The sequence below is a fragment of the Sus scrofa genome, chromosome X (assembly GCF_054392235.1).
Source record: "Sus scrofa isolate SSC_HxYL_T2T_F1_AM1 chromosome X, Sscrofa_HxYL_maternal_Yorkshire_Landrace_v2.0, whole genome shotgun sequence".
NCBI lineage: Eukaryota > Metazoa > Chordata > Mammalia > Artiodactyla > Suidae > Sus > Sus scrofa.
The window spans coordinates 131,860,903-131,887,470 of NC_139401.1; the positions used below are offsets into that span (position 1 = coordinate 131,860,903).

At 58.9% G+C, this 26,568-nt stretch overlaps 3 protein-coding genes across 4 annotated transcripts in view; 1 reads left to right on the top strand and 2 right to left on the bottom strand.

Annotated features, from left to right (window-relative positions):
- Positions 1–4,205, top strand: LOC146394815 (melanoma-associated antigen 8-like). Its single transcript, XM_085007459.1, has 3 exons — positions 1–159; positions 2,337–2,426; positions 2,746–4,205. The coding sequence occupies exon 3, from the start codon at positions 2,764–2,766 to the stop codon at positions 3,739–3,741; it is 978 nt and encodes a 325-aa protein (XP_084863585.1). The 5' UTR covers positions 1–159; positions 2,337–2,426; positions 2,746–2,763; the 3' UTR covers positions 3,742–4,205.
- A 2,315-nt stretch (positions 4,206–6,520) lies between these two features.
- LOC146394816 (heat shock transcription factor, X-linked-like) lies at positions 6,521–8,824 on the bottom strand. Its single transcript, XM_085007390.1, has 2 exons — positions 8,150–8,824; positions 6,521–7,192 (listed from the first exon to the last, which is right to left on the bottom strand). The coding sequence occupies exons 1-2, from the start codon at positions 8,699–8,701 to the stop codon at positions 6,572–6,574; spliced, it is 1,173 nt and encodes a 390-aa protein (XP_084863516.1). The 5' UTR covers positions 8,702–8,824; the 3' UTR covers positions 6,521–6,571.
- Positions 8,825–9,870: 1,046 nt separating this feature from the next.
- Positions 9,871–26,568, bottom strand: part of TMEM185A (transmembrane protein 185A) — a 33,653-nt gene continuing 16,955 nt past the window's right edge. The window contains exons 2-7 of one of the 2 annotated variants that reach the window (XM_085007389.1): positions 23,375–23,551; positions 21,032–21,234; positions 16,470–16,553; positions 13,304–13,480; positions 12,669–12,792; positions 9,871–11,507 (exon numbers count right to left, since the gene is read on the bottom strand). In XM_085007389.1, coding sequence (XP_084863515.1) covers positions 11,263–11,507; positions 12,669–12,792; positions 13,304–13,480; positions 16,470–16,553; positions 21,032–21,205 — 804 coding nt within the window. In that variant the 5' untranslated portion in view covers positions 21,206–21,234; positions 23,375–23,551 and the 3' untranslated portion in view covers positions 9,871–11,262. Of the gene's footprint in view, positions 11,508–12,668; positions 12,793–13,303; positions 13,481–16,469; positions 16,554–21,031; positions 21,240–23,374; positions 23,552–26,568 lie in introns of both variants that reach the window. The other variant, XM_021079890.2, reaches the window with a different exon arrangement.

The window sequence follows — 26,568 nt, forward strand, 5'->3', positions numbered from 1 at the left end:
ACGTCGGGGGCGCTGCAGCTCCCATCCAGCAGGGGGTCTGGGTGCAGAGCCTTTCTGGGCCCGGGGTGCAGGGGGCAGAGGCTCCGAGCGCACAGCGAGCGAGCTTCTCCCAGCCAGCATCTCCGCGGGGAGGCGGGAGCCGCGCTCGGACCCTTGGCCGTGAGTACTTGGCAGTATGTGGGGGGGGCGTGCCTCGTGCCCAGGGGGTCCGGAAGATGCAGCCCTGGGGGACCCCGGGGCTTGCTGTCCCCAGGTGATTCCCCTGACTGCTGGCTGGGAGGTCTGAGGAGGGTGCGGGCCTGGGTCTGGGGGAGGGTCCAGGTCGGCCGAGAGGAAGGCCGGCCCCCTGGGAGGCAACGGAGGACCAAGGCCCCACAGGATCCTCTCTGCGCTGGGAGACCCCCGCGGGGCTGGCCAGGGTGGGTGCCCCCCCAGTTCCACCTCAAGGGGACGCGGAGGGGCAGGGCCTGGGTCTCAGGGGCAGGAAGCTCCTGTGGGCAGAGGGAGGGGCACCGGGCCTGAGGGGAGGCAAGGGGAGGGGCGGGGGGCGAGAAGGGAGCCTGGAGCCCCAAACGGGGGTGGGGGTGTCCCAGAGAAGCCCCCGCCCGCAGGTGGCCCTGGGAGCCGCGGGCGGGATGAGCACGTGGCGGCGTGTCCTGACTTCCGGGTCTCAGAGCATCTGGGGACCTGGTACCAAGAGGGGCGGGGCCTCCAGGGGGCAGAGGGGAGGGTCCCGGAGGGAGGACGGAGGGGACCCGGGACCCCAGACCAGAGAGGGCCCTGTGGAGGCCGCAGGGCGGGGTGAGCTCGTGGCCGCGTGTCCTGACTTCCGGGTCTCAGAGCATCTGGGGACCTGGTACCAAGAGGGGCGGGGCCTCCAGGGGGCAGAGGGGAGGGTCCCGGAGGGAGGACGGAGGGGACCCGGGACCCCAGACCAGAGAGGGCCCTGTGGAGGCCGCAGGGCGGGGTGAGCTCGTGGCCGCGTGTCCTGACTTCCGGGTCTCAGAGCATCTGGGGACCTGGTACCAAGAGGGGCGGAGCCTCCAGGGGGCAGAGGGGAGGGTCCCGTGGTGCCTAGGTCAAGGTGAGAACCCTGATGGGGGCCTGGACCCCAAAATTGGGGTGGGGGTTTCCCAGAGAAGCCCCCGCCCGCAGGTGGCCCTGGGAGCCGCGTGTGGGATGAGCACGTGGCCGCGTGTCCTGACATCCGGGTCTCAGAGCGTCTGGGGACCTGGTTCCAGGAGGGGCGGGGCCTCCGGGGGGGCAAAGGGGCGATCCCGGAGGGAGGACGGAGGGGACCCGGGACCCCAGACCAGAGTGGGCCCTGGGGAGGCCGCAGGGCGGGGTGAGCACGTGGCCCCGTGTCCCGACTCCCGGACATCCGGGTCTCCGAGAGCCTGGGGACCGCGTCTCAGGCGCGAGGAGGCGGGGCACCCTCAGGTGGGCCGCGAAAGGGCCCCAGGCCTGCCACGTGCTGCCCGAGTCAAGGTCGGTACCCTGAGGGAGGACTGAGGGGACCCTGGAGCCCAGGTCAGAGGGGACCTCTGAGAAGCCCGCGCTGCCGGGGGGCGGGGATGCCCAGGCAGGAGGAGCTCACGTGGGGTGCCCCGACTTGCACTTCTGGTCTCAGCGCGCGCGATGGGGACCTGGGGGCAGGAGCGGTTCCTCAGGTGGAGACGGGCCAGCCCAGGACCCACGGGGACTTTCGGTGGAGACCCTGGGGGAGGGTGGGGCCCTGGATCCCAGCCCGAGGGGCCCCCTCTCGGCCCCTGCCATCACTCTGCTCCTGGGTTTCGGGTGCCACCCCCTGATGGCAGCCTTGCACTTGGACCAGGTGAGGGTCCGGGTTGCCCGCCAGGAGGCTGCTGGTGGGCAGAGGGTGGGCCGGGCTCCCTCTGGCAGTGAGGGAGGACCCGAGGGAAGACTGCAGGTCCCTGCTCCCGCAGAGCTGGGACCCACGGCCGTGACCGCCCCTGCCCCACCCTCAGGAGCCCGGACAGGGAGCCCCCCCTCCTGCCAGGTCCTGGGGGTGCCAATGCCCCGGCCAGGGGGCAGTCCGGGTCAGCAGAGGTCAGGCCAGATGTGGGGCCCGTCACCCGCTTCCATTCCTTGCGAGGAATGGCTTTCGAGGAGTTTCCCTCAGACCAGCCGCGGGGAGGATCCCGGCCGGGCTGGGGGGAAAGGGAGCAGCTGCCTGAGCCCGGGGGGGTCGGGGGGAGACCACCCACCCGGGACTGGGGGGCCTCCCAGAGTCCCACCCACCCCTCCTACCAGCACTGAGGGCCCCGGGCTGTGCCACGGTCTACACCCGCGGTGCCCCTCCATTCCTCTTACAGCGTCTCCAGGAACCGGAGGTGAAGGCCCAGGTGTGAGGCCCGCGTCCTCGTGTCACAGAGCAGGAGGCCCAGGCCGTGCCAGGCATCCAGGTGAGGTGTGGGCCCCGAGTGTGGACCCGGGGGCTCCCCATCCCAGAGCAGAGGGGACCCCACAAGGCCAAGTCACCCCATCCCCAGGGACCCCGAGATCCACACGCTGAGCCGGCTGCACCCTGAGGAGCCACCTTGCATCCCCCTTCAGGGTCACAGGGGACAGGCCGCCCAGGAGGAGGGCCCCTGTGAGGCCCAAGAGCCCCCCCTAAGGAGGAGAGGTGTAGGGAGGTGGCTGCGGTGCTCAGCTCGGGCCCCTCCCGCTCCCTCTGTCCCAGGCCCAGGGCCCTCATCTGTCACCTGCCCACATTCCTTTCAGCTGTCCGGCCCCGTCCTCATGCCTCCGTTTCAGCGGAAAGAGCTCTGCAAGATGCAGAAGGAACTCGAGGACCCGGCAGAGGCCCACAGCCTGACAGAGGCCCTGCTGTTTTGGGGTGAGGAGGAGCCTGCCTCCCCCTCGAGCTCCCCCTCCTCCGTCTCCTCTTCCTCCTCGGCCCTGTTCCTGGGCCCCCTGGCTGGGGGCGCTGAGGCTGGGCCCCCCAGTCCCCCCCTGACCCCTCGAGGTGTCTGGCCCTCGCCCCCGCCCTGGAGCGAATCCGAGGATGATGCTTCCAGCAGCCAAGATGGTGAGAGCCCGGGTCCCTGGCCCGACCAGGAGCAAGCTGCTGCCCCCGAGCTCGGCCCGCTGCAGCAGAAGGTGGCTGACCTGGTGGGGTTCCTGCTCCTCAAGTATTGCACCAAGGAGCCCATCACCAAGGCAGAGATGCTGAGCGTGGTCCTCGGAGATGCCCAGGACCGCTTCCCCGACGTCCTGCGCCGCGCCTCCGAGTGCATGCTGCTGGTCTTTGGCTTGGATGTGAAGGAGGTGGACCCCGGCGAGCACACCTACGCCCTGGTCCCCATCCTGGGCCTCACCTGGGATGGGGTGCTGAGCGGTCACGAGCTGAGCCTGCCCAAGACCGGGCTCCTGGTGATCGTCCTGGGCGTGATCCTCCTGCAGGGGGACCGCGCCCCCGAGGAGGTGGTCTGGGGAGCCCTGGGCAGTCTGGGGCTGTGTGTGGGGAGCGAGCACTGCATCTATGGGGAGCCCAGGGCGCTCCTCACCCAGGCGTGTGTGCAGGAGGGGTACCTGGAGTACCGCCAGGTGCCCCACAGCGACCCCGCCCGCTACGAGTTCCTCTGGGGTCCCCGGGCCCACGCGGAGACCAGCAGGTTGCAAGTCCTGGAGCATCTGTTTGGCGTTCGTGGGAGGGGTTCCAGGTCCTGCCCATCCCCAGCTGAGGAGGCCGTGAGCGAGGAGGAAGAGGGGCCCTGAGCCCGAGGGGCGCCCAGGCTCCTTGCAGGCCCCCGGCCCGCAGCTTGTCCTGCGGGCCGGGAAGGGAGGCGGAGCCTTCGCTCTGTGTTTGAAGAGCGAGCAGTCAGCCTGCCAAGGGGTGGGGGCCGGGCGAGGGGGGCACACGGCGTGGGGCAGCCTTGGGTGCCGTTTCTTTGTGAGCCCGTGGGTGTTCAGCCCTGTTTCCCTCAGTTGTGTTTCCAATGATGATCTCTTACTAGAAGGAGTGTCCAAGGTCGTGAGTGACCTTGCTCTCCCCCGTAGTTGTCCTTACCCAGTTCTAGAGTGAGACATGTGCTCTTTTGTCAGAGAGATTGGGAAATGTCCCATTTTATTTTGTGATCCCGAGCAAGAGGACGTGCAATGAGAATGGTTTTGGAAATGCGGAAGTGCTTAGCCGTCGTAGAGAGGGAGCATGATTTGCAGCATTAAAAGACTTCAAAGCAGTTAAGTGTCATTTCTTTTTATTTATGTTGCTTTCGTCTTTTTAGGGCCACTGCCATGGCACAGGGAGGTTCCCAGGCAAGGGGTCCAGTCGGCGCTGCAGCCGCTGGCCTACACCACAGCCCCAGCAACACGGGCTCCGCGCCTCGTCTGCGACCTCCACCACAGCTCAAGGCAATGCAGGACCCTTAACCCGCTGAGCGAGGCCAGGGATCGAACCCGCGTCGTCATGGATACTGGTTGGGCGGCTAACTGCTGAGCCACGACGGGAGCTCCAAGTGTTACTTCCTATGCTCTCGTCTGTCGTTGGGTGAAAGTGAAATGTCCACGTGCAGCGGGCTCTCTGTTGGTTATTGAGGAAAGCAGGAGACGAGGCATCTGCCTCCCTGAGACCTCTGCTCACTGGCTCATTCATTCCCAGGCTTTCACTGAGCCTCTGCTGTCTGGGTGGCCCTATGTTCCCAGTGGGGCCACTGGCAAATCAGGACACGGCCCTCACCTAGAATGATCGTCTGGGAGCCGCAGTGACCACAAGCACAGTGGGGAGACGCCCCCCGCCCCCCGAGTCCCACCGAGCAAGTCCAGGAAAGGGTGAGCGCCTTGGGGTAGAGAGGGAGCTCTCGGGTGGGTGTGGCCCGAGCCAGGGCAGGGTGGAGCTTGGGCAAACTGGTTGCCCACATCGGCTGGCCCTGCCCCTTCAGGCCCCACAGGTCACCCTTCGGTACCCTGAGCCCTTGTCACGACCCCTCTCTCTGCCACCCTTGGTGGTTGAATGGCATTTCCCTGTCCCGGACACCCACCGTCCCTGGACAGCCTGGGAGCAGAAGGAGCATCCAGGGCCAGCCTGGCCTCTCCTCTGGCGGCCCGAGCCCGGGAGGCTCTCGAGCCTCTGCCGGGCTGTCCCGGGCCAGCGTGGGAAGGCCCTTCCCACTCTGGGCGGTGCTGGGGGAGCACAGGGGCTGCCACTGCCCCAGCCAGGAGGTCGCCGGGGCAGCCGGTGTCAGGCCCCACCCAGACAGCGAGTTCAACCTCTGGAAGCGACCGGGTGGCTGGAGTCACACGTGGAACCGGCCTCTCACTGAGGTCAGGCTGCCGAGATTTTGTAAAGCGTGTGCAAAGCAGCTCCGTTGATATCACACGTCTGCACATCGGCCCCTTTCTCTAGAGACTGCCACGAAAGCCAGGTCCACACGGGCTGAGGTGTGGGGGAAAGTGGTTTTTCACTAGCAGCCTGTCCCGGAGTTTGTGTTGTGGAGGCCGGCAGCTGCAGCCCGGATCCAACCCCCAGCCCGGGACCGTCCAGGGGCCGCGGGCGTGGCCCTAAAGAGCAAACACAAAACGTCCAGGGCAGCATCTGGGCAGCGGGATTCCAGGCCAGGAGGCACTGGGGAGTCCCCGCCGAGGAGGAGAGAAAGGGGCTCCTTGCCCTGAAGGCGGGCGGCCCCAGGTCCCCCTGCACCCGGGGACAGGGAGCCAGCAGCTGGGCCGGGGCCTCGGGCCAGGTCTGCGGCCTCCAGGGTCCCAGCGCTCATGTCCCCCGCGGCCCCCCTCGGGGCCTCGGCTGCGGCCGCCAAAGCGGACCCAGGGCCCCGACTTTCGGTTCCGGGGGCTGCCGCGGGCACGCCCTCCGCCCAGGTCTCAGGCCCCGCGGGCGGCGTCTGCGCCCCCTGGGCTCCACGGGAAGCGCCTGGGCTTCGCTGCCTGTGCTGCCTGAGACCATCGCTCTTTCGAGAGGCCCGTCCCCGAGCACAGGCACCCCGGGCTCCGGGGCGCAGCCGCCAGAGGGCCCGCCACGTGACAGCCTCGGGGTGCTGAGCTCAGCCAGGGAAGGAGGAGAGACCAGAAACGTGTCACCGGACCCAGGCCCTGCAGGGAAAGCCACAGTCACCCTGCCGTGCAGACACCAGCGAGTGGCCGCGCCCCGGACACGCAGGCCTCCAGCAGGGACGGCCACCTCCACGGCTGTGCGTCTGAGGACAGGACGGAAGGGCACCTGCGCGGGCTCGGCAGGAGGAGCCGAGGCCTGACCCCGCTCATCTGTAGAGGGAGGACCCCAGGGACACAGTGTCCCGGCACCAGCCCGTGCCCTCGCTGCGTTCTCGTCCTCGCGGAGCCCTTCCAGGGTCTTCTGTCAGGAGCGGAGGCACATGTCCGGTCGCCAAGTGTCTACAGGCGGCTCGAGGCCCTTGGGGTAGGAGGGGTGCCCCAGGCCTTCTTCCCCGCCCCGCCACACAGAGACACCCGAGGGGACCGCAAGCGCCCAGCGCCCCAGCACAGAGGCTCTGAACCCTCGTTGGGAGCAGACAACCACTCGTGGTGCCAGGGTGCTCTTTATTGCCCTGCCCGTGCTCTGACCGCAGGAGCGCCTCTATGGGTGCTCTTCTGGGGGCCCGGCCCGAGGTGGCAGGTGTCCTGGGAAACCCCAGTGGCCAGGGCAGTCGTGGAAGGGGCTTGGGGGTTGGGGGATCTCCTGCGGGCAGGCGGCGGGTCTGGCCGCCGCGACAGGTGCCCGGGGGGCACAAAGAGGAAGCAGCTCAGGGGGCAGGCTGAGCAGCTGGGGCGGCACGGCCGCCGGGCCCACCAGGGACCCGTAAGGAGCCACCTGGGTGGGAGGCACAGTGACACAGAGCCAGGGGAACTCGACAGGCCAGGCCACCTGGGCCAGGACGGGGACGAAGGGCTCGCACGTCTGGGTGCCCTTGTCCTGCATGGTGGCCGGCAGGTCGGGCACCGCGTGGGGATCGCTCCCCAGAGGGGCCGGGGGCACAGAGGGCGTCGGGGCCAGGCCGGCGAGATGGTGGGGCTCCTGCCTGGGCTCTGCAGAGAGGGCGAGGCCGCCTGGTGGCTCCATCACGGGAAAGGCCGGGGCCGGGGCCGCCGGCCTGCCGCCCTCCTGGCGCGAGGTCGATTTCACGCCCACTCTCCTCTTCATCCTCCTCAGCAGCTGCGGGCAGTCCCTCTTAAACCAGGGGCTGCGGTAATACTGGATCTGAGGTGCACCGTGTGCAGACAAAGAAAGCAAGCCCCAGTCACAGGACGGTGGCGGCGGCGGCCTCGACGGCCACCTCGCGGGGCCCCCGCGCTCTCACCCCCGCCCCCAGGCCTCTCTGGAGACCGAGCGAAGGCCAAGGTCCCGAGGAGAAGCTGTGCACCAGCCTTTCCATCGTGCACGCTGCCGTTCTCGCCCCTGCCTCGCCCTCGGGAAATGCCTGACCGCGGCCACTCAGGACACGGGGCACGAGGCCCAGGGCAGGGCCTGGGAGTTTGCGGACTGGAGGTAGAAAGGCACGGTGGCTTTGGCAGGGCCCGTCAGGTGGCCACACCAGGCCCCCTTGCTGGGAGTCCCCGGCGCCCCCTGACCTCGGCAGGCACGCCTTCCACCTGCGCGCGCGAGCCCCCTTCCGTGGGCTTCGCACGCTGCTCTGGGCCAGCACTTCCCAGGGCCAGACCGGACCTGCTGCTGCCCAGGAAAGCCCCCCCTTCCCTTCCAGCCCGGGGCTGGGGCCCTCGCGGTGCGCACACCTCCCCGCCCCCCGCCTCGGAGGCTGCTCGTCCCCAAGCTGGGGGACACGCAGGCCGGGCGCTTCCAGGTCCTCTCCTTCCCCAGAGGGGCGGAGCTGCAAGCAACCTGCAGCTGGGGACACGTGCCACCTGCCTTGGTGGCTTGCGAAAGGCTCACCGGGGAGAGGGAGGCCCCAGCACCCTCCCCCTCCCGCAGCGATGCAAACCCCGGAGAAACCCAAGGCAGAAACCCAGAAGCCTCCGGCCCTGGTCCTCTGCGCCCTGGGCACCCGCAGCAGCGCCCGCCCCAGCCACCCCGCCGGTCCCTGCCTGCAGCTGCCTCCCAGCTCTCCCGCCACGCCCGGCCTGGCTCCGCTGCAGGCCGGCCCTGGGCTTGTCCCCCCCCCGGCCCCCCGAGGCCCCCCGAGGCCCCCCTCCCCTGTACCTTGCTGAGGATGGAGATGGGCCTCCCCTCGTGGAGGAAGCTGGTCTGGCAGACGGACGTGTGCACGTCCTGCCGCGTTTTACTGAACCCGTAGAGGTTGAGCTGGCGGGCGAAACTCTTGATGGAGTCCGTCTGGAAGACCTTGGCCCGGCCGGCCCGCTCCAAGACCTCCTTCTGGAACAGCTTCTCGTTGATGCCTATGCAGGCCCCGTCCTCGTCCCACCAGATGGACGTGAACTCCTCACTGCTGACGATCCTCCACAGCTTCTCGGGGAAGGGGAGGGACAGCAGGCTGGCCTCCCCCTGGGACGGGGCCCTGCCGACGGCGGGCGGCCTCCTGAACAAAGGCTCTTCCATCAGAGCCTGGAAAGCAGCCTCCTCGAGGAGCAGCCTGAGGTCCGGGCGCCCGGCCGGCCCCGGAGGGCCCAGCGCCAGCCCGGCCTCGGCCTCGGCCTCCGGGGGAGCCCAGCTCGCCGAGCCGAGGGCCGGGGCGCCTGTGGCGGGAGGAAGAGGCGGCCGGCCGGCCGCGGGGCCCTCCTCGTCTCCAGCCATGCGCAGAGGCCGTGTGTCCCACCTTCGGGCGGCCGGGACACTGCAGGGTGGCCAGCAGCACCCCGGGCTCACAATGCCTCTCGGCCTGTCATAAAGGGATGGTTGCTCGGGGCGCTGACATCACCCAGTGACCTAACAAGGGGCCAGGGGCCACACGGGCGGGTCCGCGTGTCAGCATGCCGTGCCACGCCCGGTCCCTGCAGAGGCCCGGGGACACTCGTGCACGGGTGCGACGCCGCAGCCCGAGCGCTGCTGCTGCACACCGGGCCCGGCCTTCTCGTCCTGCAGCTCCGGGGCCAGGCAGATGCACACGGCCGGACGTCGGGCCGACGAGGTCCGAGCTGCCCTCCGAGGCCACGGGCCTCGACGGCCGCGAACAGCAGCCGTGCTTCCCGGCACCAGGCCACGTCCAGCTCGGGTTTCCACCGTCCCCCACCCCCACTGCCTCTGCACCGTCACGGGCCTGCAAACCCCAGTGCCCGGCCCAGTGGGGAGAGCCAGGGCCGGGCCAGGAGAGGCCGAGGCTGGCCCCGCAGCCCCGCCGTCCCCCTGCTGCGTGGCTCGCCTGGAGCCTCCGCTGCCTCCCGCGGGTAACTGCATATTCCTAGAGCACGTGCTTCCCCAGGTCCTGAGACCTCGAGGAACGCCCAGCAGGGGCCACGGTTCCCGACACTTTCCTCAGAGCTCCTGCGGTTCCGGAGAAGGGCGAGGGGTCACACAGCAAGTCTGAGCGCTGCGGCGCGAAGAACCGATCCACCGCTGGCCTTTGGGCACCAGTGGGACTCCTTCCATCACCAGCAAGGGGTGTGCTTCCTGCCCGATGGCTGCAAACCATGGACGCCCCCCGGCTGAAGTGTCTTAGAGACAGCTAGGGCACGCGGCACAGAAACCGCGGTGTTTTCCGGAGCCGTGAGCGGTGCACAGCGCCGACGGGACGGGTCGGTGCCTCAGGCCCAGCGGAAAGCTGCGTTCTGTCGTAGACAGTCTGGGAGCCGAGAGCAGCCCCAGGCACCTGCTGAGCTGTAATGAGGGTGGCATGCACTCCCCAGCCATGCCCCCCTCTTCCCTCCCCACACTCATGTCCAGGCTGCACCTAGAGAGCCCTTACACATGCTCCCCCACCCCCTGGGCCCCCGGGCCACATCTACAGCAAGACTCACACAGTGCACTTGGAAAATGAGGAACCAGTTTATTGAGCTGCTGTAGGGAGCAAAAACAGTGGATGGAGCTACATTTGTTACACACCAAGCAGGAAAGGCTACACCACTGCATCATCCCTTTTAGATCGACAGGCAGCCGCAGGCCGGTGCCAGGCTGCGGGGCTGTACACAGTGGCTGCCAGTGCCGCTCCACGGGGACACTGTAGCAGCTGCCCGCTTCTCCCTTGGCTCCACTCCGGGGTGCGAACGTCGATGCTCCTCGCACCCTCTTTACAGGCCGGCCTCCTCGTTCCCAGGCAGAAGGCTCTTCCCCTAGGGCATCTGCTTTCTTCCTCTGCTCCAAGGCTGCAGCCCCGGCTCTTGGAGCAACAGCACTCCGAGCTAAAAGCGTGTGCCCAGCCAGAAACCTTCTCACTGGGGGCAGAGAAAAAGCCCCGGAGCTCAACACACACGCTGCTTGCTGTTTCTAGTCCTGGTGTTCAGTCTCCAGTCGTGCTTTGCAGTTTGCTGCAAAGCCAATATTCCCAGAATGCTAGAAAAAGCATAAACCATGTCTTGCTTATTGTGGCTGTTCTGGCAGTAGCAGCTACTAGGTAGATGGAGAAATTTCAGGGGTCATGGCAATGTCCCACGAAGGGGTGGCACCCCAATGGGCAGGGCAGATGTGCCACTGGCGTCTACTTCTGCAACAGAACGTGTAAGTCTCCAGTACAAGCTTGTAAAAAAATACTTTAACAGAATATACTGTACAGAACTAGGATTTAACACGGTATATTACAATGCTAAAATATTTGTATAAATACTATACAGGCACGGAGTCACTCCATTAGAAAGGGCTCGCCAACGGGGCCATTAAAAACTGCGGTCGGCATGCCCGAGAGAACCTACGTCCACGGCAGGAGCACAAGCAGCCTGGCGGAGCGCCCCCGCTCGTCGGCCAGAGGCGTGGCCACGGCTCCCACCGACCACGCCACAACGGGAGCATCCGCGCGGCGAGGCCGGCCTGGTCTAAAGATACACCTTGAAGTAACACTTTTGAATAATACCAGCCGCGTAGACCCTGCTTCTCTGGCCTAATTGGCCATCCCAGGTGGATCCGTGCCAGCTCCTCGGGCGCCTGCCCAGGGGAATCGCCTTCCCCTTCCCACCCGCGCCCCCCGCCGCAGACCCACATCCGCTGCCACACGCCCCACACCACACTGCGTGTGCCAGTCACCTGCCACCTGCGTGCCCCGTTGCGGTGAGTCACGGGAGGCATTGAGTGCAAACAAGGCATGAGATGGACGTGGCCGGAGACCCAGCTCCAGCCCCAGTTCCGGGCGGGGTGAGCGGACAGGCAGAGGGAAGGCAGGAGGGAGCGCTGGGCCAGGGCCGCTCACCATCTGTCCCGGGAAGGGGCGTCTAATCTGGCATCTCGATATTTAGCTTGGGAGGCGGCAGGACATACTTTCCAGGGCTCTGGGTGATAACTACCCTGGCCTTCTTTCGAAACATAGGAGCGATCTTCGGAGGTTCTGGAACCGGCGTTTCTTCGGTTTCCTCATTCTCTTCATGGTGCAGGTCGTAGGAAATGTTTCCGTACTCTCGCAAAAACGGGAAGACTTCAAGCAGAAACTGACAGAAGTCCTTGCGGATACCAAACCACCCTGAAAAGGAAGAAATGCACTTTCTCAGACACCAGCCTCCACTGAACTGCAGGTTCCTCTCCTTTCCTAAGGAGAGCTTTTACTCGAGCACTGAAGCGCTTCCTCCCCAAGTCTGAGGATGAAGCCCGAGCCAGGCCTCCACCAGCTGAGTGCGGCAGGAGGAGCCGGAGCTCTGTGGTTCTGCAGATGCGCTTCCTGGGCCGGCGGCGACCCAGACGGCTCCCCAGGGCCTTGTTAGCAACGTGACCTTGGCCCAGCCCAGACCTCCCTATGGGAAATGGGAAACGGGGTGGGGGGGGCAGTCCGCAGCTCCTGATGGGGCCACCACTTTGAGACCTACTGCTCCAGTGAGTCTCAGATACCTGCGGAGTCTAGACTCCGCCGCCATCCTCCAATGTTCCCGGCCTGGAGAAACTCCTGTGTGACAGAGAACACCATCCAAGCAAAGGATTTCTGTTTCCCGCTGGAATCCGGGAAGCGGGCGGGCATGTGTTGGCCCGGGTCAGCAGGGGGCCTGAGTGCATGGGGTCCCCTGAAAGCTCCTCCCATCTGTGCTGGCTCTTCTGGGGCAGGACCCCATCCCATTAGCTTCCAGAAGCGCATGCTCAGGGGCTACACACGGAGGAGCTCAAAGGCCAGTGAGGAAAAGGACTTTGGCATGGGGCCCAGCTGGAGAGGAGGACAGGGAGCCCCATGCCACCAACAGGACTTGGTGACATCCAGAGTGACACAGGGGGAGCGAGAAGGAAGCTGACGCCGGGAGGACTCCCAGGGTCTTAAAAATGATGGAGATTTTTCACCTACGCCTCAGGAGCCCCTGGGAAGGAGGTACACTGGTCCCTGTGTTGCAGGGGAGGGGACAGGGCTCAGAGAGACCACCTGCCCCGGTCGGTCCTTCCTCAAACGGCAGCAGGCCCCGCTGGGGAGGCTGTAGTGCAGGGCAGTGTAAGCAAGGCTGCCAGGGTGCCCTCCCCTTGGAAGACGCTGGGCCTTCTCGAGCCCCAGCTTCCCCGTGCAACCTCCTTAATGGGGGCCCTTAGGCCTGTCTTTTCATACAGCAGGGCCACACACGCACGTGCGTACACACACAGAGAAGACAGGCACACGGACACACATGTGCCCACGCGCATTTCAAGGCCTTCTGAACTGTTAAGTACATACAGTGGTTTCCGCCTTTCTGGCCGAACGTGGTTGCCATCAGGGTGATCAAGGAAAGCCACAGGGGGACGAAGATCGGGATACAAGAGAATGCATTGTGGCCGTCCAGCTTGTGCACCAGCAGGATCTAAAGGAAGAGAAACAGTCGAGACGCTGCTGACGGCGCATCTGAAAAGAGGCCCTGCCTGAGGCCAGACGGCCCCTCCCGTGTCAGGTCCCAGAACGGACGTTCGCTGCCCAGGAGGCCACAGAAAGCCTCTCCTCTGGGGGAAGGACGAGATGAGCTGTCCTCTCTCCCTTCGGGACCCAGCAAAATCCATCCACTTAGAGAATTTCCAACATCAGGGTCGCTATGGGAAACTCTCCGTGCTGTCTTTTCTGGGGAGTCACCCTGCGCGCTCTGATTCCCCCTCAGGACGTGAATACACACCCACCACATCCGACTCCCTCCTTCCAGGAGGAGACAAACGGACACGTGCAGATGCTCCATAGGTACGCCGCTCACCGCGCACCCCCAGACCCGCTGTCCCCTGTCGGCGTGCTCTCAAGGCGTGGCTCACGGGGATCCCCAGGGAGCGGGGGCTGTCCTGGGGAGGCGCGGGCTGCAGGGCCTCGAGGAGCGTTCGGGAGAAGCTCACCTCGAAAGTAAGGAGAGGCACGACGATGGTCATCCAGCTCAGCGCCATCGTGATGTGCGTCCGCCGCTGCTCTGCGAGCACGTCCATGGAGCGCAGGAAGAGGACGGACCACACGATGTAGTAGAGGACCACCAGGCACAGGAAGGACATGAGAATCCACAGGGGGACGCACACCACCTGAGGCCAGGAGGAGAGAGGGGCCTCTGAGGAGAGCCCGAGCCCGCTCCTTGCTGCCCTCTCTGCGCTGAGGATCAGTGCCAGGCACCCACGGGGACACGCAGGCCAGAGGGCGCCGCCATGTTCACCGCGGGGGCCACTGCCTGCTCTGGGGTGGCGCGCCTGGCAGCCGCTCGTGCTAAGGGAGGAGCGCGCTTGGCCCGCCCAGGGCCCTGCCAGCCTCTGGGCCCCACGGCCGCCCAGCTCCCCGGGACAGGCCCTCTTCATGCGCATCTCCCCAGCCCGAGGCGGCCCAGGCCCCCCGCTCGCTGGTCCCGGCCGCCCGGCCCAGGCGGCTCTGTGGCCGGTATCCCAGGAAGACCTTGTCTCAGCCCCGCATAAGCCCCCAGGATGAGTCCTGGGGCCTGACCGCGCCTCCCGTGCCACCTCCTCTCCCTCTGCACCCCCCCCCCCCCCGCCCGCCCAATGGAGCCATTGTCCGCCGTCTGGTGCTATGCACAGTGACGCTGACTGTTCTGCGCCGGTGTCCAGGTCCATGACTTTTCAGCACCCATGTGCCAATGTGCAGCTCCCTCCTCACCCGCCAGACAGCCTGGTGCTCGTCCGTCCCTGGGTCACCCGCCCCCACCGCGGGCAGCCGCCACTCTGCCCAACATCACTGCACTGCTGTCTCTTCAAGAACGCGCCGTCGGTGGGCTCGTGCGGCACAGCCCCTTCCGAGACCGCCTCCTCCCCCTCGGCAGAACGTCTCCGAGATCCGGCCAGGTGGCTGCGAGCATCCACAGGTTGTTCCTTCCCATCGCTGCGCCGTGCTGCCCGGGACGGAGGCACCCCGGCCTGTTGAAGCGGTCACCAAGGAAGCTCCGGGTGCCTTCCCGCTCTGGGCTATCACAAATAAAGTTGCTACAAACATCTGCGCCCAGGCTTTTGTGTGGCTGTACATTTACACTTCTCCCGGGGGCAACACTCAGGATTGGCAGTGCGAGGTCACAAGGCAACTGCATGTTTAACTTTGTAAGAAACTGCCAAGTTACCTGCCAGAGTGTCTTCCAATTTGGCGTTTCTAGCAGCCACGGGCAGCGTCCTGGTCCCTCAGGTCCGCCCCAGCACTTGGTGTAGTGGTTCTTATTTTTGCCCACTTGCTGAGCGTGTGGCAGCACCTCGTCCTGGGATTTATTTGCTTTCCCCTAATGGCTAAGGATGTCCTCTTCCTGTGCGCATTTGCCACATGTCTATCTTCTTTGTGAATGGTCTGTTCAAGTCTTTTGTCAATTTTAAAATTAGGTTGCTTAGTTTTTAGAGTTTTGAGGGTTCTTTCGATATTTTCAATACATGTCCCCAGTCAGACACATGCTTTGCAAATATTTCCTCCTAGTCTGTGGCCTGTCTTCTCATTAATTTCATTTTAATGTCGAGCCTCTTTTATGGCCATGTTGTTGGTGTCATTTTCAGGAACTCCTCACCTGGCTCCAGGCCCCAAAGATTTTCTCGTGTGTTTTCTTCTAACAGTTATTTGGTTTTGTATTTTGTTTTCAGACCTAGGCTTGCGTTGGTTTATGACTTTTCATCCTCCTGAGTAACGTGGAATTCCTGACTGGAGCTTTTCCCGTAGAGTCTCTGGACAGCTCCTCCTCCGAAAGCACTTCCGTGGTCAGACTCGCTTAGCAACCTGGCCCTGGTGGGTGGGATGCCAGCGGCCGGCCCGCCTTGGTCTCTCTTGAACACCGTGGGGCTATATGCGCAGTCACAGACTCATAAGCTTCGTACGCTGGACTTGCGCAGGACTGGGGCTGGACAAAGTCCTCTGTTCATCTGGAGGAAACACGCACAAGCCCGCATCTTTTTTTTTTCCCTGATTGTGCCTTAGGCTAAGATTTCAGTCTTAGCGAGATCTGTTTCCTCCCTGGCACAACAGGAGGCTTTGAACCCAGTTATCATCCTCCAGGGACAGCACCCTGAAGGTATAAGATGGGTGTCTGAACAATAATTTGTATTACAAACGTTTTATTAAAGGCAGAACTGAGGAGTCTCGTCTTTATTCAAAATAGAGGTGACTTATGTGCCTTTATTGTCTTCCTTGTTGCCAAATGAATATTTTTTTTTTACTATATTTTTAACCTTTTTTTTTTTTTTAAAAAATGGTAAACCGTGTTCATGACAGAAAACGCCTTGTGTGCAAAAGTATGCATCAAGCAGCGGGGGCGGTGGGGGGACCCCAAACCCTGGCATGGCCTCACCTCCCAGAGGCGTTGTAACCCTTCTGCCTTGTCTCTCATCTTTCCATGTGTTACTAGCGGAAACAGTACCGCATTCTCTAATTTGTAGCCTGCCGTTCTTCTCTCCGTGCACAATCCATTTTAACCAAACAACCGTTCATGGAAGCCAGAGGTCACTAGCATGACTCAGACTTCACCCCTGGCAGCAGTGTAAACTGGTGCAGCTTTTTTGAAAAGGGAGTTGGCAGTGCAGTTTGCATTTGAAAACCTCAAAAAGTTCCCACCCTCTGGCCCAGTAATACTGTTTCTGGAGTCTTTCCTAAGAAAACAATGAAAAAAATAGGCAAAGATTTTTATGCACAAAAATATATGCTACAGCATGATTTATAGCCATAAAACACTGGTAACAACTTCAATATTCAGAAAGGAGGGGAGGGTTTGGTAAATGTATTTGATGAATATTTTGCATCAATTAAACTTAAAAGTTACGTTTATAAAGACCTTTTATTGACATGGAAAAATGCTTATGACACAACATTAGAACAAAAAAGCCGGATATCCAATTATATATGCAGTATGATCTCAATCATCTTTAGGAGGCAATGAACCCTCAACTAAGGGAAGAAAAACACTGACCACGTTATCTCCCAGGGGATTATGGGTGGTTCTTATTATGTCACCTCTGCTCGTCTGTCTTTTTCCGAGATTTCTACAATGAACATGAATGACTTTTAAAATAAAAAGTTTTCTTAAGGATGTAAAAAGTTACATACAAGCCAGGGCCAGTGGATGATCTTGTCCAGTCTTAAGGCAATGAATATAAACTGGAGAATGTTGACAGAACACAGGATTTCTAACTGAAAGGGAAGAGAAGAATCAGTTAAAAGAATGGTTGTATTCAGTACTGCAATTACAGGGTTAACACACTGAAAGGCAATGCAAATCACAACGCAGCAAAAGTTTTACCCTGTCGCTCTTGGGGCCTCCTGATTTTTTAGCACCAGAGGAATGAAGCAGTGCTGTGCCAAGGAGAAACCTGGCCCTGGCCTTCTGCCTCGTCCCCTCTGTTCAGTGGCTGCTCGGCCCTTTACCCTCGTCCAGGCCCTGACCTTGTTTCCAGGTTCTCGATCTGTATGGAGGCCGTCCATGGTGGACTCCCCAAGCTTCCTTCCTGCACCTACAACACAAACATCTCTGTTCCTAATCAGCCCTCAACTACCTTCTCGTACCCGGGACTCAGCCTCGCATCCCCATCCTTCTTTTCTGGCTCCTCTCGAACCCTGTCCCATCAAGACATCAATTATGGATTCTTCACTGCATCTTTAACCCCGCCCCTCTAATGATTCTTCCGAGAAGCACAGAAACGTGTCCCACCCATTCCCATTAAACACAAATAACCCCAAGACCAAATGAACCCACCCCTCCCCTGGTCCGGCACCCCCTCCTGGCCCTAGCTCTCTCTTTCCCTTTCCTTCAAGCTTGGTGAGCCACCATGGACGCTTAAGTCCCTATGGCCTTGCCCGCCACTCTAAGCTCCATCCACTGGGACCTGGTCTCCCACCCCACGACCCTCCAGAGACTGTCCCAATATCCTCTGCAGCGGCAGACCACTTCGGTTCGCACCCTCCGGCCTCTCGGCAGCGTCCGGCCTTCTGGCCACGCCTTCTCCCTCCGGGGACCCCAGCCCGCAGTCGCCACCCTCCTGTCTCTGACACGTCCCTTTGCCCCTTTCGGTTGCCTCTTCCTCCCCTTAAGTGGCCCTGCTCCCCAAAGCCTTAAACTCAGCCCTCTCTTCCCGCTAGAGGCGCCCAGGCAGAAACACACAAGCTCCGCCCTGGGGGCGGGGCGGAGGCGTGGCCTCCACAGCCGGCCCCGGGGCTTCTGAACCCGTCTCCACCTCAGTCCCGGCCCTGAGGCACTTCAGATGAAGCCGATCCCTCCCGAGTTCATGACCCCTGCACCTGTCCCACAGCCTCCCTTCCCACCAGAAGGCACCACAGCGGCCTGACTCTCCGGGCCGCACCATGCAGACTTCTCTAGAATGGCTAGCGGGTCTCCAGGCTGACGACCGTTGCCTACTCAGGTGCCCCAACTCGCAACCCTGCTCCCACAGCGTCCCGACTAGCCTCCCAGCCTCCAGTCGTGCAGGCCCTTGGCTCCCCAACGGCCCGCAGGCTGCCTGCCTTCTGGCCCCAGCGCTCACTGCTCCTCCACGGCTCACCTCCGCCTACAGGAGGGAAGTCACAGGCCGCCTGACCCGGCCCAGAGCTGCCCCCGAGCTCCCAGTTCACAGGGCATTGAAGGAGTCAGCAATTCTTTCAGAGGCCTGTGGGCCGAGAAACACCCGAGGCTTCCACTGATCTAAGTCACTAGATCTAAAGTGAGTATCTCTGTCTACGTAGCCACATAAAAAAACACCGCACAGTAAGTCAAAGTGTTTTTCATTAAGTAACGACAAGTGGCTCCTAGTGGGCCGAGCATGCCTGCTGGCTACTGCACGTGCCACAAGACACTTCCACCCCCGGCCCCTGTCCTCCAGATGCATTTCGGCAGCGTCCTACCTTCTCACCACAGCGACCGCCAAGAACCTAGCTCCTCCCTGACAGCAGCAGAAGGGGTGTGGTGAGACCCAATTATAAATCTGGAAACTCCCTGGAGTTGTAGTTCATAGAGGACCCCCACAGAGGTCAGGAAGCACTGCTTTGCCCTGAAAATGTCCAATATCCCAAGGTGCCCCCGTGAACTCACAATTGTGCCCTGGGGCAGCTCGGCCAGGGCCTCGAAGACTGAGCATCTGGCCCTTCCTCAGCCCAATCCCTCTGTGCAGCCCCCTTCTCCCCAACTCCCTGCTTTACACTTCATGTCCCAGGCATTTTTAATTTGTCTTTTTGGGGCCGCACCCATGGCATATGGAGGTTCCCAGGCGAGGGGTTGAATTCGAGCTGCAGCCGCTGGCCAACGCCAGAGCCACAGCAACGCAGGATCCGAGCTGTGTCTGCAACCCACACCAAAGCGCACAGCAATGCCGGATCCTGAACCCACTGAGCGAGGCCAGGGATCGAACCCGCAACCTCATGGACACTAGTCAGGTTCTTAACCCACTGAGCCACAGTGGGAACTCCTCCAGGTATTTTTTTATTGTGGAAAGATACACATCCTGTAAAACCATTCTAAGCCTCTTTAGGTGCGCAGCTTGATGGCATCGAGTCATTCCGATCACATCATGGTGCCATCCACATTCCATACCTAGGACTCTCTGCATCTTGCAAATCTGTGCTCCAGTCATATCTGAGCCACGGGTCTCTTCAGTGTGACAGATTTCTTGTGCCTCTATGTCTTCCTAAGCGTGCTGCCCTCTGCCTAAAACACACCATCCCCTTCCCCACCTGCAAAGGGCACCCTGGCAAGTCCGGACTCCTCCTTCACGGCTCTGGGTGAGCCTATTCTCCGGAGGAGCTCAACTCCTGGCACGCTGTTTCTTCTCGTAGGTGGACTGCCAAGAGTGTGGCCATATGAACGACGTAAACTTTGCATCAGGAAAATACACTTTCCTGCCCAGTGTGAGCCTAGCCCCTGTATGTGCTTTTACTTTCTAAGACACCAAGTTCCAAGTGTTTTGCTTTCTTAAACCTCCTCCTCAGCCCTCAGCCAGCAGTCTCGACAGCACTTTCTCAGCGCTCTGCAACCTGGGCCATGCGACTCGCCCAACGGGGAGCTAGGCAATGTGCAGGGGCATTGCTGGGGGTCACGGCAACTTGGTGGACAGCTCCACTCGTGTTTCGTGGGCAGAGGTCAGGGAGAAGCGTCCCGAAAGGCACGGGACAGTCCTGTTCACGACATTTCCTGCCCAAAAGGCCAAGAGCGCACCCATGCCCCACTGGGAACCACTGACCCTGAGTGCGCACATCTCCAGTGTCTGCTCTCAGCAAGTTTGTTCAAATGATTTTTTTAAAGCTTGCTTTTCCTTCATTTGCTCAGATCACAGGAAAAAATGCAAAGCAACAGAGGCAGCAGGAAAGGTGGGCAGACTGAGTGGGAAGGGTGCCTTTACCTAATACTGGGCATACAGATCTGGGCGAGTTAGATCAGAGGGCAGGAGCCTGTGGGGAAATGTGAGGTGAGAAATGTGACTCTAGGACGTGACAGCACCTAAGTGGCAGTGTTGGCAGGAAGTGTGAACGAGGCCATTCAGAGGCAGTGTGCACAGTGACGACAGAAAATACCAGAATCCTAAGGAATAGCGACTTGTGAGGAGTAGACGGAGGAAGGAGGATTCGGCCGAGGCACTGTGCCAAGGGACCGGGAGTGCCAGGAGGAGAGGGGCCAGCTGCCGGGCAGGAGGAGTGTTGAGGAGGCCCCCTGGGGAGTTCCCGTTGTGGCTCAGTGGAAACGAATCTGACTAGGAACTATGAGGTCTTGGGGTCGATCCTCGACCTTGCTCAGTGGGTTAAGGATCCAGCCTTGCCGTGAGCTGTGGTGTAGGTCGCAGACGTGGCTCAGATCCCGCGTGGCTGTGGCTGTGGTGTAGGCCGACGGCTGCAGCTCTGATTGGACCCCAAGCCTGGGAACCTCCAAGTGCCACGGGTGCAGCCCTAAAAAGACAAAAAACAAAACGAAAGAAGAGGCCCCCCAGACGAGGCCACAGGGCATGGAGTCACGAGAGCACTGCTTCCGGGGGCCCCTGTGTGAACAGAAGGAAGGGGCGCAAGAGCCAGACGCGGGGCTGCGGGGCTTCTGCTGCTGCTGTTCTGCTTTTCCTTCCAGAGGAGAGACCACAGCTACCGGCGAGAGCGTGTATCCTCAGTTCGCGAGCAAAATGCTCAAGGAACCAGGAGCGGAGAGGGTCCGAAGGAGGAGGGGGACAGGCCCGCCCCGGGAGGGAGGCCCCATGTGGAGGGGGGCGGGCGACAAAGCGCCAGGGGCAGCGAGGGCCTCAGAGGAGTCTGTGCAGACCTGTTTCCCTCTCCCGCCGCGGCGCAGGCAAGTCCAAACCACCGGCAAGGAGCCCGAGGGGCAGGTGCAGGGAGGCCGAGAGCGGGCGGAGGAACCTGCTCCCCACTCCTGGCGCTCGGGGCCTGTCCCCCCGGAGCCCCGCTCCATCGCCCTCCCTCTGCGGGCGCTCCCCCTCCGGGTTTCGCCCGTGGCCTGGCTGAAAACCCAGTGTTCTGGGTCAACAGAGAGACACACGACTAGTGCCGGCGTCATCTGTCGCCTCGCACACCGTGATCCAGGGTTCGGGGTGCCCCGCTTCCTCACGGGGGACAGGAAGTCTGCCCCACAGGAACCGGCCAGACCCTGGGCTTGGGAAAACTTTCTTCGACGGATGACATCTCACCTCCAGTGACCTGTCGTGCCGAAAGCCCCAAACGCAAGCTGCCACGGACACCGGGGAGACGAAGAAGAGCGGCATGAAGACCAGGAGCCAGAAGTGGCTGCCTCTCTCGATCCGGTCACAGACCAGCACTTCGAACATCAGCAGGAGCAGGTGGATGCCCACGGCGATCAGCATGGCCTTGAACTCCACACAGGTTTCTCCTTCTGCTCTAAAGACGGACAGAAGAAGAAGAAGAAGAGGAAGAGGAAGAGGAAGACCCTCAGTTCAGAGTCTCTGCGACAAGCCAGCGGCTCAGGGCAAACACCCGCTTAAGTGGATACATGGATTGTATTTGTAAATCTGACAAAAGGGGAAGGCAAATCAGGTAGAAAAAGCTAAGCTAACCTTTAAGAGGCAATCTTTCAAACATCCAAGACCTACTACGCAGCAAGAAATGAACATTTACGACCAAACGAGACTTAAACTTTGAGCCGTGTGAAGATAGTGTCAGGAGCAACAGGCAGAGGCACTGTTTCCTGACACTGCACAAAACCACTTTTGTTCATAACCTTAAATGCAGCTGCGTCCAAGATGATTTAAGCTGAGTGCTTCTACTGCTAAAAACTGACAACTATCCCTTAAATCTCGTGATCCTCATCTCTCGATGAATTAAAAACCACGTCAGCCACATTTCATGCAATACTACAACACTGACTCTAGTGCTACGAACACGTGTGGGTTATATTTCAAGAAAATATAGTAACAGTTGTTAGAAGCTATTTTAAAATGCAAAAAAAATCATGAATGACTTTTTATTTTCCTCTCCACTAGGGTGAATTGACATCTGCAGATGCCCATTAAAGACGAGCCATTAAAACGGTTCTTAAGTCAGTATAAGCTGTTTAAAGGATCATGCATGGACTTAAGAGGTTAACAATTGAAAAACGGTAAGGTCACTAATCAGGAAAATGCGTAACAATGCCTTTGCAAGGCCAATGGTGTTGCATTCAAAACATACACGAACGTTTGTGACGTGCCATGTCGGTGATAAATACACCTGAGCTTAGGACACAGACCAGATGAGGCCAGCGGGTTATTTCTAGAGAAGCCAACACTGTCCCACTGGACGATGCTGACACTGGAATGACCATGTCTCTACATTCAGGGCACGCAAGGATGCACACACAATTCCTTTTCTTAAAGGAATCTTGAATCTTAAATGAAACCAGTAAAGCTCAATGGCTTCCAAATATCAACTGGTGGAACTTAAAATGTTTAGCTATTTAATTTTTCATTCTTTGAGTAGCAACCATTAGATATCTGAAAATATCTCAGAAAAAATAAAAGGTTTGTGGCACACAGGTAATCTCAAAAACAAAAACAAAAACAAACTAAGAACTTAAAAAACCTGAGCTACACACGAATGGCCCTCATCTGCCAAGGCTCTCTGGGTGGCTATTTTTAAGTTCTTAGATATGTCTGTGCTAACGCATCCTACATGATCTACATCTTATTTTTAAAGTTCATAGGAAGATTTCAACAAGTTGAGATGGTCCCAAACTCTACAGTTTTCTCACGTGAGCAGCTGTCCGTGTCCCCCTCTGCCCTTGCCAACTGCCTACTGGGCATTTCTTCACTCCCCATCTTCCTGGTGATGGTTTAGGATAGGCCCTCACTCTCAAGTCCCCCCTCTTCCTTTCTAAAGGTCTCGACTTTGCAAGGGAGAGCAGGGAGAGTCCCATGGGCCCCAGCAGCAGCAGGCTGCACACCGGAGTGAGCCAGTCCAGGGACTTGGACCAGCTAAGGCACCCAAGAAGAAAGGCCTATCGGGGAAGGTCAAGGGTCCGTCTCTACCTGGCCCCTGAGGCTCTGCTCTCCTTCACAGCATCTGGGTCTCACCTTTTCCTGTCTCAAGGCCTCCCAGTATCCTGGCCGAGCTGCTCCCCCACACCACCAACAGCCCTAAAACCTCGGAACTAGGAGAGCGGGGCGAGGGGAGCGCTCCAGGGCTGAACTGGAGAAGGCTATATGTCCGAGGGGTTACAGAGCTGCTCCTGCCAACACGGGGCTTTATACTTCCTTGCCTAGCACAGCATAAAGCTTCTGTAGTCTGGATGCACTTCAGGTTACACAAACTCTTCTGTGCTGGCTCGGAACTTAAGTGCCTCAGGTAGCAGCGTTTTGTAGAAAAATGGACATCAAACACTTCATTTTTAAAAACTGAGAACTCAGCTCGCCTATATTAAAGTTCTTATAAACCCTCAGGCAGGCAGAAAAGAAAATAGTCCTTACTTTTTCAAACGTGAAAAGCAAGAAACGACCCTCTCAGGGTAGAGACCAGCAGGTTTGGTAGAGAAGTATTACCGATATTGGGGATTTCGTGCCCAGACTCCGGTTCCAACCGAGGCTCCAACAATGACCATTAGCTTCCACAGCCATATGGGAGCAAAGACGGCCCAGTAGCTCCACTGAATGATGCCATCTAGACGAAGGGCCAGCAACACAGAGAACAGCAGCAGACAGGCATAGATGAGGAATTTACTAGGAGAAAAGTCAAATGATTACAGAGGATTCACATTTACAAATACGTGATATTAAAACGAGTAATACAGCACCATTTTCCAGCACATGAAAAGAGTCCCTCATTCAACATTTTCATTTCTTGAGAAGTTCCGTGCAGTAGGCACCCTGCTGTTAGAGGAGAAGAGAAATATAAAGAGACCCAAAATAAGCTCCCTGCTTTCCAGGGCCGCCTGGGAGGAGGGAGTCCACACAGAAACATGAGATTATAACAGAGCATGGCATGTGCCAAAACGGGTCCATGGGTGGAGTGTGACGGGAGCCCAGCAGAAGAAATACGGATTCTGTCTGAGGGCACTGGGAAGCAGAGAGCTCGTGACCCTGGAGCTGGTTCTGGGGGATACCTGGAAAGCTGCCAAGCAGGCCGTGAGATGGCGAAGCTTTCCAAGCAAAAGGAACGAGCCATACCAAGGCATGGAGACTGAAAAAGGCCGACATGTTCAGGATGTGGGCAAGTTCTGCCACTGACTGATTACTTGAGTCTGTTTTTTTTTAAAGGTAGCCGTCTGCCATATTCATATACGGTAATATTTTAGTACATGTATTAAACTGTTTGTGACTAATTAAATTATATACACATACATACGCGCTCATACTTCACATAAAAGGGACTTCATGAAGAGGATGTTTTAGAAATATTAGTTAGAAATTACATGGCGTTCCCACTGTGGCATAGCGGAAACGAATCTGGCTAGTATCCATGAGGACGTAGGTTCGATCCCTGGCCTCGCTCAGTGGGTTAAGGACCTGGCGTTGCCGTGAGCGGTGGAATAGGTCATAGACGCGGCTCGGATCCCACATTGCTGTGGCTGTGGTGCAGGCCAGCGGCTACAGCTCCGATTTGACCCCTAGCCTGGAAAACTCCATATGCTGCAGGGGCTGCCCCAAAAAGACAAAAAAAAAAAAAAAAAAGAAGAAGAAGAAGAGAAAGAAATTACACTGCTGAGGACTTCTACTTCCAGCTTTGATATAATAAGAGAGATGGGATTTTCCTTCCCACCTTAAACAAGAAACTGGATGAAATATATGAAACAGCAGTTTTCAGACTCTGGACAACAGGCAATAAAGGACAATGATGGCAGAAAGAAAGAAAACAAAGGAGATAAACTCTGTTAATGCTCCCAGCTTGCTGCCTGGGGGTGATTTCCAGACTTCAGTAAGAAGGCAGTTAGAAAGAAGAAAAAAATTGGGAAAAAAAAGAGAAGAAGGCAATTAGAACCCAATCCTATTGACAATTACATTAACTATAAATGGTCTAAATATCAACTAAGGGACAAAGATTGTCAGACTGGATTTTATTTTATTTTATTTTATTGTCTTTTCTAGGGCCGCTCCCGCTGCATATGGAGGTTCCCAGGCTAGGGGTCTAATTGGAGCTATAGCCGCTGGCCTACCCCACAGCCACGGCAATGTGGGATCCAAGCCGCGTCTGTGACCAACACCACAGCTCACGGCAATGCTGGATCCTGAACCCACTGAGCGAGGCCAGGGATCGGATTTGTTAACTACTGAGCCACGACAGGAACTCCCAGACTAGATTTTAAAAAGCAAGACAACTATATGCTACCTATAAGAAACCTAATTTTACCTACCTGCAAAGTGACAGATAGAAAAAGTTATGTCAGGCAAATCCTAACCAAAAGAAGTCAGAGTGACTATATTAACATCTGTTTCAGTCTTCTACGGCTGCTACAACAAATTATCACAAACTTAGCAGCTTAAAACACAGTTGTGAATGATAGGAATCCAAACAGGCTTGGTTGGTTTCTCTGCTCAGAGCCTCGCAACGGAAATCGAGGTGTCAGTTAGCTGCGTTCTTCTCAGGTGACTCTGGGAAGAACCTGCTTCCAAGTTCATTCGGGTGGTTGGCAATATGGTTTCTTGTGGTTGCAGGACTAGGCCCTCAGTTTCTTTGCTGGCTGTCAGCTGGGGACTGCCCTTAGCTTCTAGAGTTCTCTCTCGCTCTCTGATCCCTGTACATAGGCCTTTACATCTCAGAGCCAGCACCAGCATATTGAGTCTTTCTCATGCTTCTGACTTCTCCTTCTGCCATACTGCTCCTGCTTCCAAAGAAAGTTCTATGCTTTTAAGAGCTCATGTGAGTGGACTGGCTCCGCCGGGATAATCCAGGCTACTATTCGTATCCTAAAGTTCACAACTGTGGTAGGCAGTATTCTAAATACGCTCCCCAAATTCCTGTTCTCGATTATTCAATCAAATACTAATCTACATACTACCATGAAAAGACTTTGCAGAAGGCATTAAGGTTACTAATCAGCCAACCTTAAAATAGAGAGATTATCCAGGATTATCCTGGTGTGTCTAATGTAATCATATGATCCCTTAAAAGGAGAAGAGGAAGGCATACAAGTAAGTTAGAGAGATGTGGCAGAAGCGAGATGAAGCAGAAGGGGAAGTCAGAGAGATTCCAAAAGCGAGAGGGACTCAATCTGCCTTTGCTGGCTTTGAAGGCAGAGGAAGGGAGTCATGTGCCAAGGAATGCAGGCAGACTCCAGAAGTTAAGAAGGACTCCTGAAGTTCCCATCGTGGCTCAGCGAGTTAAGAACCTGTCTGTGAGGATGCAGGTTCAATCCCTGGCATTGCTCAGTGGGTTAAGGACCCAGTGTTGCTGCAAGCTGCAGTGTAGGCTGCAGATGCAGCTTGGGTCCTGTGTTGCTGTGGTTGTAGAGTAGGCCTGCAGCAGGGGCTCTGACTCAACCCCTAGCCAGAGAACGTCCGTATGTCACAGGTGCGGCCCTAAAAAGAAAAAAAAAAAGACTCCTAGCTGAGAGCCAGCCAGGAAATGGGGTCATTAGCCCTACAACCACAAGGAACTAAATTCTGACAAGAACCCAACTGAGTTTGGAAGCAGAAACCTCAAGAAAGGAACACAGCCCTGCTGACACCTTGATTCCAGCCCTGTGAAACTTTAAGCAGATGATCCAACTGAGCCATGCTGTTCTTGTACTTCTGACTTA

What these genes read in the sequence shown, in the direction of transcription:
- LOC146394815 (XM_085007459.1), top strand. Translation starts at nt 2,764, where the DNA reads ATGCCTCCGTTTCAGCGGAAAGAGCTCTGCAAGATGCAGAAGGAACTC.
- LOC146394816 (XM_085007390.1), bottom strand. Translation starts at nt 8,701, where the DNA reads ATGGCTGGAGACGAGGAGGGCCCCGCGGCCGGCCGGCCGCCTCTTCCT. An exon ending in CCATCTCCATCCTCAGCAAG is followed by an intron (nt 7,193 to 8,149) that starts GTACAGGGGAGG and finishes GGTGCACCTCAG; the next exon opens with ATCCAGTATTACCGCAGCCC.